The sequence below is a fragment of the Protopterus annectens genome, chromosome 3.part0, assembly GCF_019279795.1.
Source record: "Protopterus annectens isolate FY-2018-M chromosome 3.part0, PAN1.0, whole genome shotgun sequence".
Lineage (NCBI taxonomy): Eukaryota > Metazoa > Chordata > Ceratodontiformes > Protopteridae > Protopterus > Protopterus annectens.
In genome coordinates, this window is record NC_056731.1 from 116,139,971 (window position 1) to 116,154,207 (window position 14,237).

General features: G+C 37.2%; 1 protein-coding gene across 2 annotated transcripts in view; it reads left to right on the forward strand.

Moving 5' to 3' along the window:
* Positions 1 to 14,237, forward strand: part of MRC1 (mannose receptor C-type 1) — a 1,874,292-nt gene that overhangs the window by 795,511 nt on the left and 1,064,544 nt on the right. For both annotated transcript variants that reach the window (XM_044064625.1, XM_044064626.1), the window contains exon 13: positions 9,221 to 9,348. In XM_044064625.1, the coding sequence (XP_043920560.1) occupies positions 9,221 to 9,348 (128 nt within the window). The remainder of the gene's footprint in view (positions 1 to 9,220; positions 9,349 to 14,237) is intronic.

Below are 14,237 nucleotides of genomic sequence, written 5' to 3' on the forward strand. Positions count from 1 at the left end.
ATAAAGACAAAGAATAGTAATTTCCTAGCTCTTCAAACCTTCTGATATCGCAAAATGTTGACAGTAAGCTATTTTAACTGGAAGACTAAAACATTTCAATACTTCCTTGTGAATATATATTTTTACTTTTACTGTAGTGTCAAGAACTATCTTTGAAATCTATGCATTACTTCACTTCTTTCAAGTCATTCATTTTACAGTTCAGATTATATTTTGTTAAAATGTCAATAGCATTTCAAGGGCACATTTATTATTTAAACTGATATTTTAAATGAATAGCTATCAGTTACCAAGTGAGTTTCTACAGAGTGTGAGGCAACTGCAAAGATAACATGTTGCAAAAAGTAATATGTATCTTTTCATATGCTCTAGAGACTGTCAATTTCAAGTAACATATAAAATGAAATTTTTACAGTGCAGACAGCTTGTGAAATCAGCATGTTAAACTGAGTAATACTTTTTAATCAAGCAGCTACATTTAAGTAAGTGCACATGTAGTTTGGGAACACTTCAGTTATGTTTCCAGGAATATGTAATCCTATGAGGATGTTGTTGTTGTGTCTTTCGGCTTTTCCCGGTTAGGGGTCACCACAGCGGAACTCTGGTCCGCTAATGATTGGCAGTAGATTTTTACATGCCGAGTTGCCGGCCCTGACGCACAACCTTCAACGTTCACGCATGTCTCCACACAGAAGACGCTCTAGCTAAGAATCGAACAGGACAACATCTTACTGTGAGGCGACAACGCTACCGCAGCACCACTACCACAGTAAATCATAAAATATTTACAAATAGTCCTATTATGTATTTATTTTACCTTGCTTAGCTTGTTTTTCATTTTAATAACTAAACATTACTTTTTCTTATTATTTGTTATCTGTGAGGCTAAATGCACTTCACAGGTTCACAGTGTCCTTAGAAACTGTAGCAATTGTTTACTGTTGCTATGGCAAAGCAAATAGAATGTGAAGAAAGCTTCACTTCACTTAACCAACAGTACATTTTTCCCTCCTTTTTTTATGTATGTGTTAATACTAAAAGGAAATAATTCAAAGGACATATGGACATGAATGGAACATTTCAGAGTTAATCACGAACATGTCCCCAATCCCAATAAGCATAACACTGACTGTCATTAAATTAAAAAATATTGTAATAATTAATTAAGTTCACTATTCCAATTAGTCTATCTTAAAACTAAATTATTTTAGACTATTATTTATCTATGTATAGATAGTGAGTTATTAAATATGTTGTTTGTCTTTTCGGCTTTTCCCAGTTAGGGGTCACCACAGCGGAACTCCGGTCCACTAATGACTGGCAGTAGATTTTTTTTTATGGTGCCGAGTTGCCAGCCCGACGCCCAACCTTCAGCAAAGGCACGCCCATTCACGCATGTCTTTCGGAGGCTACTCGACTGTGGGGAGGACATGCAGACTCCACACAGAAGGCACTCCAGCTGAGAATCGAACAGGAGAACCTCTTGCTATTGGAGAGAATTTAGAAAAGGAGACAAGATGCAGTTAAAATAAATAATGAGAAAAGAAAGAAGAAAGAGAGAAAGAAAACAGAAAATTAAGAGAAAATACACATATACTATGTATGTTGATTTACAGTATATTTTATGTGCTATATAACCCTCCTTCTGTGAAAGAAAAGTACCCAGTTTTACATACCTGAGGTAATGTGAAAACTCTTGTGTCATCTATTTTCAAAAAATATAGATAAAGATTCCAGTAGTTAGTCACCTTTGTTTTAAAATAACAGGCAGTAAAATTGGTCATTTAAAGTAATGTTAAAACAATTCATATCATAGTAGATGCTTTGAGAGATTTGGCTGTTACAGTATCAGTCTTTTGCTTCTTCTTTTTGACGTCTGTCCAGACACTTGCTTCTTTTGTTCTCTTGAGAGAAGGTGACATCCAACCCATATCTTCTGGTAAAGTAATCACATTATTAGTTTTAATAAATGAAGAGGCTTCCTCTAAGTCAATAAAAGTCCTCATCTCGTTGGCATACAGTATTCTTATCTTAGCTGGATATGCAAGTTGTGCCTTGATGTTATTTTGTTTCAGAAACTTTATCACTGGCCACTCTTTTTTCCTTTGTTCCATTATTCTAGATGAATAGTTGTTTTCAAATCTTAACAGGCTCTGTTTATATTTTAGAGGTGCCTTCCTCCAAGCAGATCTTAAAATCAGTTCCTTATCCAAGTATGAACAAAATTTGATAATTATTGACCTAGGAGGAGAGTTTGAGTTAGTGGCAGGTTTCCCAAGAGCTCTGTGTGCCCTTTCAATACCAAAGGAAAGTCCTTCTTTTAAATTTAAAAAGTCAGGGATCCAGCTTGATAAAAAGGAAATAATATCCTCACCTTCTGTGTTTTCAGGTAATCCGAAAGTCCTGATGTTATTTCTCCTCTCCCTATTTTCCAAGTCATCTACTTTATTAACCAACCAAGTGTTTTATTAAAGAAGCAGTTATTTCTGTGTTTCTACTTCCTTAAGTCTGCTTTCTAAGATATTTAGAGAAACCTCTATTCCTGTTATCTTTGTCTGGTGTTGTTGTAGCATTTCCTTGAGGGTGTCAGCCTGTTTTTGACTGCTTGTTTTAAGATTTTCTATGTTCCCTTTAAAATCATCCATCTTCAAAGACAACTCCTGCAGGGTAGATGCCATCTGTTGTAGTTCCTTCTTTAAGGCAGCATCCTGATGAGAATTCTCTGAGTTGCTCATTTTAACAAGTGAATATATCTCCAAGCTTTTTGACAGGAAATTATTTGTAAAATTTCACCAGAGTTTCTAATTATGTAAATTAGTCCTTTATCTATAAGATTTTATACTTTGAAGGAAAAAAAAAGAATATTTTTTTCCTGTCTTATTTAACTAGTTATTTGGAGCTCTAAAATACTGCTTCTTTCAGTTAGCCATTCAGGCTCCACCCTCTATAAATTGTATCCAAGTCTTAAAGCTCACAGCTGGCCAAATCCCATTTCACAATAAACTAAGAAGACAAATGCTTGTGAGGATACATTTATCATATTTATATATGGTACCTGCTCCCCCACCCTCACTCACCTCAAAATAGGTCTTCACTTCCTGTGTATCTGTCTCTGGTGTTAAATTGGGATTAAAATTAAGTCACAAATATCCACATTCATATTTCAGGCTGCTGCTATCATATTTATATATAGTATGCCTCCTCACCCCTACCCATAAAAGACAGCCACCTTCTGCATACTCTTCTGTCAGACTAGGATAAAACTGAAAAAAAAACAAAAAACAAATTGAATATAACATATTTGTTGACAGACATATATAAGCAGCATGCTTGCTTACTTTCCCCAAAAGATATCCACCTGTATATGCATCAGCTGTTTGATTGTGAGGAAAATGGAAAAAAATAATGATTATAATGTTTTCAACTTGTCACTTCTAGACACAATACAGTGCCCCTATATAATGTATAGTGACCCTCTGTGCACCCCTCTAAAGTTTTTGAGAAAAGTTAAAGAAATAATGACTCCCACTGACCCCAGCCCAACACAACATATTGTGACCTCTGTGGTTTAGGGGAACGTTAAAGAAATAGTGACAATGTCACCATCCTCCCACTTATGTACAGTTCCCTTCCGTGTACAGCCATAAGCAGGGCTGGTTTTAGATGTGGTGGAATTCAGAGCAGAGGTGATTACTAAGCCCAAGTCAAAATCCAACTACACAGCTTTGCTGTTTTGGGGCCACCAACACCAAGAAGCTCAGAATATTCTCTGATGCATGTATCCCTTTTTTCAGAGATGACTGTTAAACTGAGCAAGTGAAAACTGGATCATTTACTTTCATCCAGACAGCTCCTACCAAGCAGTTATATCCATTTCTATGAACAGTTCAGACTACTGATTGTGATAAAAGGGGATAACTGTGTCATGTATTTCACTGATGTTCCAAACAAACAGTTGCCACATAAAAACCCTGCAACATTTAAGCTGAGGTAACATGACTTGAACATCAAGTCAAGTGGAGCACCACCTGCCTGGATCACCTGATGATGTTCATCATTCACATTGCCTCAATGGCATATGGGGCATATGGGTTCTGTGCCTGCACAAATCCACACTGGCAGCTTTCCAGAGCTCAGAATTCCCTCTTCTGACTTCCTGTGATAGGAGATCAACCAAACACCCAACATCAAGGGGAAGCCTAACCCCTGTCACAGGAAGACAGTTGTTTAGACTTTTAGTGCCAGCTTTAAGAATCCCCTTGTTGAATCTCCTTTAGAGCTTCCAGATTTAGATAAGATCCCTTTGGGAACTTCCTTTTCTCTTTACTGTTATATACTTTTGATGTCTTTCTTTTATTTATAGTTATTTTTTTATTTTAATATAGTTGTTATTTACAACTGCTGTTAGTTCCTCTGGGAATTCTAACTTACTACTGTGCTTGTTTGTTTAATATTGCTTTTAAGCAGTTGCTGGGCTTTTCTGAAGTATTTTATAACTTGTACTGGGAAACTGAAATACTGTGGTGTCAGATAATTCTAGGGACTGCCTCACAGAGCCACAATATCATTGCACTTGTTGTTTCTGTTGATGTTCATAATATTGATTGCTGATGCAGTAGCCTTAGCTACATGGACTATATCCTGCCAAGGCTATAACAGTTAATTAGCTTCCAAAGCTTCAGGGTACTTTCCACATGCTCAAACCATTAGGCTGCTCAAACCAAGCTGCCTAAAACACAATTTTTGCACCAAGCCCTTCAGAGCTTTCCGGTCTCCAAAGAGAGCAAGCACCTTTCTGCAAACTTTTGACATTCAGTGGTGGCTTCTGTTGTACCTTTGCTGTGCAAATACATTCCCTTTGGGGAAAAACCTTCCACTTTAATATTTTAATGTACTTTCCTCCTTAGGAAAGTTATTTTCTAGAAGTGTGCGTTTCTACAGACTACCAAGAGACTTAACTGTACTTTTAAACACTCTTTTTCCTGTCCATTTTAAAACTAATTAAAGGTTGTTTGAAATTTTTTAAAACCTATTTTTCTGTGGAGACACTGTGTTTATTTTACCTTTTTGGCCTGGAAGAGTATATTATATTACTTTTTACTGTGTTTTTATGAGAAAAAAGTAACTTTTAACAACTTAAATTTTTTTACCAGCTTATGCTCTTTGTTTTCCATGTGAAACATGAACCATTTTGAATATGGAACAAACCACATGTCTTTTGGTAGGTCCTTTTTCTAGACACAAAAAGAAAAAGTTAAACAGATTTTGCAGCTACAACAGGCTAGCAATTTGCCTCAATTTTTTTCTTTCCTGAACCTAAAAATGAGGGAGAAAGGATACTCCATACCTTGGATATGTACAGATAATTCTGGTACTGTCTTGACAGAACAAAATCTTTCAGATCTTTGGATTAGTTGTTCATTTCTTATGAAGGTAAGAAGAAAGAACAACCTGTGTTAAAACAGACTATTTCCAAATGGTTGTTTCATACTATTACTTTTTGTTATTATCATTATAACAAAACTATTCCAGAGGGGTCAAGGCCCACTCTACCAGGGCCTTGCTTCATCTATGACTTTTGGAGAGGATTCATTTCTGTAAGTATCTGGAGGAAGCAACTTGGTCTTCTGTACATACTTTTACAAAGCACTACAAGCTTGATTCCTTCTCTAGGTCTAGATCAAGCTTTGCTAGGACCATTATCCAGGGTCTCCTGGACCTTTCCTCTTCCACCTCCCAAATGTTGTAAGTTAGGGTAAACTACCCATAGAGGTTACACGACTGCAGCAGTGATCAGTATGATGAAGATAATACAGTTGTCTATGTAAACTTACCAAGTTGTTCAAATGATCACTGATGCAGTGGCTGCTCCCTCCCTCCACCCCCTTTTTTTGTTTTTTTTTATTTTTGCCATGTATTTTTTTTTTACTCCAATGACATCTCAGGTCTCAGTCTCCCTCTCTCAGTTGGCATAAAAGCTCTGAAGGGTTTGTGGCTCAGACCTGTGTTTTAGGCAGCTCAGCTCGAGCTGCCTAACACTTTGAGCTTGTGAAGGAAGCTGGCCAGTTGTTATATGATCATTGTAATATAGCATGTGACTGATTTTTAAGAACACGATTGGTGTTTGCAGGAGTATTTAAATAAGTAGTGGGTATGTTGTGCTTCATATTCTGGGGAAGTCATTATTTGACAAAAATGCTTGATCTGAAGATTATTGTTCAGGAAAAGAGTGTATCTCAAGTTCAGTGACTATCCATACTTCTTTTATTTGGTTTTCCTGGCTTTATCCATTGGGGTACATACATTGCTCTTTGGTGGCAGGATATAACCCATGTAGATAGTTAAGGCTATTGTAGCAGTGATCATTGAAACATCTGAAGTTATAGTACGTCTGCTTGCACAATTGTACTTTTATCTGCTTTATTTTGAAGTTCTGACAGGAAAGTTTTGCATTTTTCCACTTTTTCTTCATTTATATATTTACTACTGATTTAACACTGATATAGCTGTTTTTATCATTAAATCATAATTTTACCCTGAATTACTTCATTTATTCTTTCTGTGAAAATTTTTTATCATTTCTGACAAGGGAATCTATAAGTAAATCCTTGGTTATGCTGTTTTTAATTGTTTCCATTTTATATAAGGTCAAATATAATATTTGATTTTTGGCACTATTTGGGCAAGTGAATTTTACTTGGTGCTGTGACTTTGTGAGTTGTTCTGTACTACACTGTGCAGGTTGCACAGCAAGGCTTAGCACATTTTAAACTGTTTCTGTTATTATGCGGTTTAGCCCTATTCCCCATGTGGGGACATAGTTTATTTTTTCTATTATTGCTGTCCTTAGTCAGCCCTTAATAGTGTCAGTGTATTATTATGGCTGATATTTTTTCCCTGACTTGATGGATCCTGATATGACTGCCACTCCCCCCCCCACACACACACATCAAATCTAGCTGTACCACCCCCCCCCACACACATACACATACAAAAACATTAAATCTAGCTGTGCCTTACAAAGAAATAAAAAAATAAATAACAAAAACACATTTCTGCCTATGGTTTGTGAAGTTGTTGTTGCCTTAAGCTGTCCCAGAGACTGCTTAACTTTTATCCCTATCACCCTTTGCTAGAGTCTGCAGTTTTCTATGGTACAGGAGTCAGAAATATTCTCAGAGGCTGTTCCAGTACCTAGTTCAGATATGAAAAGAACCAAACCCTTTAGGTGCAGGTGAGGGCCCGGGTAAGAGACCACCCTCCCCCCTTGCCATGCATAATACTCTGTCCCCAGATATTTTGTATATTGGTGTAGTTCATAGTTAAAAGGAACGGAGACTTCACAACACTGCAGACAGCCAGGTTATTACTAAATATAGGGCTGACATGGGTTCCTGGGCTAAAAGTGTTTTACAGTTAGCTACACTCAGAGACTATGCTCCTGTTCAGAATGACTATGGTGCTAACTTCTCTAGAGATCAGCCTATGGCTGCAGATTTGGATGGGGACTCTGATGCAGACAACAGTCAATACTCTTTAAGTCCATCCAATCTGATTCTTTGGAAAGTGAACAGGTTCAAAAACCCAAGCAGGCGTTCACCTTCCCACAGATGCTTGCTAAGTGTAGAGATATATTTGCATAGATGCAATCTGGAGCTGCATCAGAGATAGGAAGAGTTTATGAGATTTGTCTGCCCATGGATCTCAGTCTTTTGTCTTTTTTTGTGGTCAAGCAGTTTTTGAAAGGAGTGTTGTATTTGAGATTGCCTCACAAGCAAACTCATCCTGCTTGGGATCTCTACTTTGTGCATAAAAAATTGACCGTATCTCCTTTTTAACCTGCCTTTTAAGTTAATGTAAAGTTCACCACTTAGAAAACTGTGTTACCTATTACTCTGACATCTGCAAGATTAGTCTGTGAGCTGCAAGCTCTTGACATGGGCCACACTTATCTGATTTTCTAGAAGGTCAGTGTTGTTTTGCACACTAATTGATCTTTCATGCCAAAACCTGTTTATGAATTTACCCTGAATCAAGGCATCAATCTCCTGGTTTTCTTTCCGGAACCTAAAGAACTAGGGACAGAAGATTCTGCATATCGTATATGTGCACAGGCAGCTTAGGTACTACCTTAACATAATTAAGCTCTTCAGGAAGGCTAAACTGTTGTTTATTTCCTATTCAGGGGTTGAAAAGGGTCAATTTGTCTCTAAGCAAATGATTGTTTTGATATTGTTTTTGTTACTCCCAGCATTGCAAATCTATTCTTGCAAGGTTATGGCACATTTCACCAGAGCCTTATCCTCATTGGTGGCATATTGGAAAGGAGTAGAATCTAGAATCCTTCTAGAAGAAACAACCTGGCCCTCTGTTCATACCTTTGACATCACTACAAATTGGATTATTTCTCAAATAACAGAGCAGGCTTAGTAAGGACCATTCTCTTGGGGCTTCTGGAAGCTTATCCTTTCTCCTGTCAGGCAAGGTAAACTTTGGGACTCTATTCATAAGTCACTGAGGCAGTGTGAATGATGAACACTGTACAGTTATGCAAGTCCTATTTACCTGTAATTGTAGATATTCAGATTTCACACTGCCTCAGTGGCTGCACCCACCCATCACCTCCCCCCTTATTTTATATATAGTTCAGTGGTATCCAAACTTGTTATGCTGTTGATTGGCTTTGGTTATTTTTGTTGGTGATTTTTGGCTGTGAATTGGTTGTTTTCAGGCAATTCTTGCTTCTGGTCCTTTTTTGTTTTTTCTGACTTAGCAGTAAAAGCCTGAACGACTGGCTTCCTGTGACAAGGTTAAACTTCCATTGTTGGAAGGGTTTACCTTATCTGCTATCACAAGGAGTTAGTAGTGAGAATTGCTAGCTCTGGAAATCTGCCACTGTGGGTTTGTTCAGGCAGAGAACCCATATGCCCCATTTGTGACTGAGGCAGTGTAAAATTTGGAAATCTACTTTGACAGGTAAGTAGGACTTGAGCAACTGTACTTTCTACAGAGAAATAAATTCTTCAATAATATCTTCATATGAAGTGGCTACTGTATTTCTGTCAGAGCATACAGCTAAGGATATCTCCTGACAGAACATGATCATTTACATCTCTATAAATGGCCTTTTTAGCTGTGATCCTATGTCATAAAAGATATGCATTTTTCTAACTTTGTTTTTCTCTTTTTATGTCTACTTTTATTTTTTCACACTATATAGCATTTCTTTGGTACAAGAGAAACCAAGAAGACCTGGTATGAAGCTCGAGATTATTGTCGAGATATTGGAGGAGATCTAGCTAGTATTCATACTAAAGATGAAGAATATGCTATTGACACTGGCATAACGTAAGCATTCATTTTAAAATCATTCTGCTTAAAAAATCTTGGAAGCATTTTTACAGTTTATTAGGAAACCAGCTTTACAGTTCATCTCACTGTAAAGTAAAGAACTTTTGTGTGTTAACAAGAGATGAACTTTATAAAGCTGTTAACCTGTTCCTGCATGGCATAAGTCTCAACTAGTTGAATACTTCTAATAAGCAGACTGTTCTGTGCATACTTCATGTAACGTGACATTCATTATCACTTCCAAAAAAGTAACCCATTAATAATATTCCCCTTGAAACAAGACTAATTTCACAAAGTACCAGAAAAGCAAGTTTCCTGCAGTGATCTCAGAGTAAAAGGAAACACACACACACACACACACATACACACACACACACACACACACACACACACACACACACACACACACACACACACACACACACACACACACACACTCTATTGTCCATAATTCTGCAAAACTGAAGATATAATTTTCTACCTGTCACTATATGTGGCCATCAGCCAAGACCGTACCTCTCAATCTCTTGGAGGAAGAAATCTGGACAAAGCCATAAATAATGGGGGGCAAAGACCCAAAAATAGGGACACTTTTTAAATATTGCTCTTACAAACTTACAAAATAAATAGAACAGCAGATTTTGCATTAACATGAATCTTCTGAAAAGTATGAAGTCTGAAACTCAAATGGCTGTCATTATTTTCTGACTTCAACCCTCAATGATTTGTCAATGATTTGCCAGAAAAGCACAAGTTTATGAGAAAGAGACCAAAAATATGAGGCAAAAATCTGGCCATTCTGCAAGAATCTGTACGGTTGTGAAGTATGGACATATGTACAACTTAAATTTGCAATTCTGTAAATAATTTTATATAAATCTTAATTGTACCCTAAAATAGTTTTAAAAATCATGTGCAAAGATTTTCAGCAGTTATGCCATCATAATGCTAAGCAACCACACCACTGATGGTGAATATGTTCCCCCAGATTTGGTCAAGTACCGGCTTAGAGACATCTAATATAAGTTCTTTTTGCATCTTTACTGAGTTACTGTGATAGCTCTGTCTTAGCTTTGGCATTTATTGTATTCTGATTTAGAACTGCTTTGATTTAAACTCTAGTGAGAGTAGATAAAGAACCTATGCATTTCTAGGCTGTTGATTGATGCAGAACCTTGATTTGTGCTTTTTTGCTATCTCCCAGTATGCTTATTTGAATATTTTTGTCTATTCTGTGCTATTATAAATTATCCATGTTTGAGTTGCTTTTGTGCTCATTTGCTCATTGCTACTCAATGCTAAGCAACCACACTACTGATTGTGACTATTTTATATCAGGTTTTAGAAACTGCCAACGTAACAACATCTAGGAGAAGTACTTCTTGTGTTCTTACTGAATTATTGTGATAGCTCTGCACTTTGTTTTGGCATTTATTGTAATCTGAGTTAATTCTGAGACTAAAGAAAGCACCTAGCTATTTATAGGCATCTGATTGCCATAGAACCATGAAATATGCTTTTCTGCTATTGCCCAGGAGGCTTATTTCAAGGGATTTACCTTTTGTGTGCTATTATTAGTTAGCCGTGTTTGGATGGTAATGCTCATCGTACAGCTGCATTTAACTAAACACTGCATGGACACAACCTTTTAGAGTCTTAATTTCTGTAGTCTAACTTGTCCACAAATTTTTAGTGTACTTAATAGTCAGTAACTGTCTGAAAATACCCTAGTTTGTGCAAAGAAGTGTGTTGTTCTTTGTGCTTGTTTGTTCTTAAAACTAGACTTACATTGTTTTTAGTCAGACAGCACTTCAGTAAATCGACTCCGAATCTGTAGGGTGCTACTTCTCCTTAAGCACATATAAGTAAACAACTGGAACCATTGGTTTGCACTTTCCAACTATCTCTGTAACCAGTCTGGTTGAATGAGACAATGCAGCAATTGCCTTATGTTTACTGGCAACCACCTAATACTTAAACTGACACAGTGTGTGAGCTATAGGTAATGTAAAATTAAAGGAGACAAAGCTCTTACATGTAGCCACTGCAACTAACAAGCAGGTAGTTAGTACCACACAGCACTATCCTAAACCAACCAACCACAGCTCAGGCCAAACACATATACCTATATTTATTGAGGTTCTTAAAAGTAGCCTACCTAAATTACAAAGGCCTTCTAAACGTAACCTAAGAAACACACACCCTCAGTAACCTCACAAGCACACAGTGCAAAAGCACCCACTAGAAAACCCACATCCAAGAGTCACGTTGTCTCAAATCAAAAATCCATAAGGCAAACCACCACACAATCTAATATCCTAGTTATAGATGACTCCATTGTGAGACACATCAATGCATCATTCACCAGGCAGTGCAAGGAGAGGGTCATGGTTAGTTGCCTGTCAGGCATCAGAATATGCCGCATCATGCTGGCACTCACGTCCTCCACTTTAAGGACATGTATGACACAATCATTGTACATGTGGGTGTAAATGACTTGAGACATACCTTCATCGACTATATATTAATAGAGACATGATGAAGCTCTCATAACATGTGCCCAAAACAGGTTTGAACCTAGCCATAAGCAGTATTCTACAATCACCAAGAATGATGCTGTAATATGAACTAAAGATGATTGACTTCAACAATTGCCTTATCCTCTGGTGTCATTCAAAGGGAATACAACATGTATCAGCCTGGGAGGATATAGTAAATAATCCTTACATCTTTGCCAGAGATGGTCTGCGCCTCTCCCCAAAAGGCTTCTGTATATTGGCTAAAACTTTGTCTACCTTCATGGTACCTTTTTAGACATTGTTTATCTTCTACACCTTACAACATAACTAAATAGAAACAACATTAAACTATTGTTGCCCAATGCTAGGAGCCTTAACAAAAAAATACATCCTATAAGTACTACTTACCCTGGAAAATGTTGATATATGCATTGTCAGAGGGACCTAATTCAAGACCAGTGAAAGCACTACATCAGTGCAGGGCTTCAATGCCTGTCACTCAGTCTCATCTCATTAGGCAAAGGCTGGGCTGTTTCTGTGTTCCTAAAGGAAATTTCCCCTCCAGACTTGTTAGACACGATAGCAACTTGGAACTCTTGTACGTCCAACTTACTTAAAAAAAAGCACTTTATCACATCATAACTAAGTACAAGAACCCCTCTATCTCCCTTTTGGTCCATACCTCCTACCTAACCAATATAGAGTTCCTATGTATTAAGCCAAACACCATTCTCCTTGGGGATTTCAACTATCCCTCCATATGTTGGGAGATTCATTTGTCCTCAAACATGTAGGCCCTGAGATTTCTGGACTTCATCAGTATAAACTCTTTGGACCAGAAAGTCTGTGTCCCAATCATGGGTGATAATATCCTGGACTTGGTCCTTATCAATGTGAAGCAGCTGTGCTCCCCACCAATTGTGACCTCTTTTTTGGTCAAATCAGAGCACTAGACAGTCACAGTCACTGTAAGACTGAATTCTGAAGCTTCCTGTAGTACCTCAGTATTCAGAGGCCATGCAAAATCTAATCTACTAAAGCTGAGTGATGACTTGATTAAATTCAAAAAGCCTTTCTATCTTGATGATCTCACTACCTATGCAGAATCCTTTAATGCCAAATTCTTTGCATATATAATTAGTTGCATAGATACATCTGCCCCACCCCAAGAAATAAATACAATAGCAAATTCAAAAATAAACCACTATGGTGGAACCCTAATTTAAACAGGCTGTACAATAAAAGAAAACATGCATGCAAAAATAAATCTAGCTTTCAAGAACCCAAAAATGATATTGCTAAAATAAACAAGAAACTCCAGATCCTGATCAAATCAACCAAAGCCAGATATGAGGTTAAAATAGCCACCCAGGTGAAAAATAACTACAAAGCCTTCTTTAACTGTTTAGAAATCTCAGAAACAATGCCCAGCACTACTCTGAGCTAATAATAAATAATACTGTATATTCAGACCCAGAAGACATAGCAAATTTATTAGCTGACTAATTCTAGCTCTGACTTCAACCCTCTGCTCCATCCAGTATTCTCTGAACAAATACCTACATCCATACCCTCAAGTCTCCCAATAACAAATCCTCAAGGCACTGTCTAAGGCATAAAAACACTACATCTTTAGGGCTGGATAATATACCAAACTGCTTACTGATTAGTCTGAAACATGAATTGTCAGACCCTTTACAGAGTATATTTAATATTTCCCATAAAACAGGCTTTGTGCCAAAGAAATGTAGGACAGCAACAAGCATTCCCTTTCTCAAAGGTGGGGTTTCAGTGGACTTGGGTAAATATAGACCCATAAATCTGACCAGTCTCATCAGTAAGACTATGGAAAGGATCATTATGCAGCAAATAAATAGGATTATAGGTAACCTACCGACTCACTACCCAACCAAGTTCGGATTTGTCAAGGGCAGGTACTGCCTAATTAATCTGGTCGACTTCTTTTAAAAAGTCACTGAAGTGATATAAAGGTATGCAGTGTGCAATGATTTGCCCTCATTCACAGTTACACAAGCAACACACAAGATTCCCCTGTCAAAACAGAGACAGATTTACATAAAGTTAGCTACCCTCTAAAAATCATGTAAAACGTAAGTAAAGTAGTAGAAAACACAAGTATTCACATGAAAGTTTGTTTATGACCAAGAAAAATATTTTCTGACTGTCTAAAAACAGTGAAAACAGAATAAGAAAGCATACAAAAATCTGACAGTCTACTCCTTGAAAGCAGTCCCTAGAAAAACAATAACAGTAATTGAGGAACACCTACTGACTTGCCTAAAAAGCTGGCATTCTTAGAATGTCATAATGTCATTTTCAACAAAAAAGCAGTTAAATACTAAAATA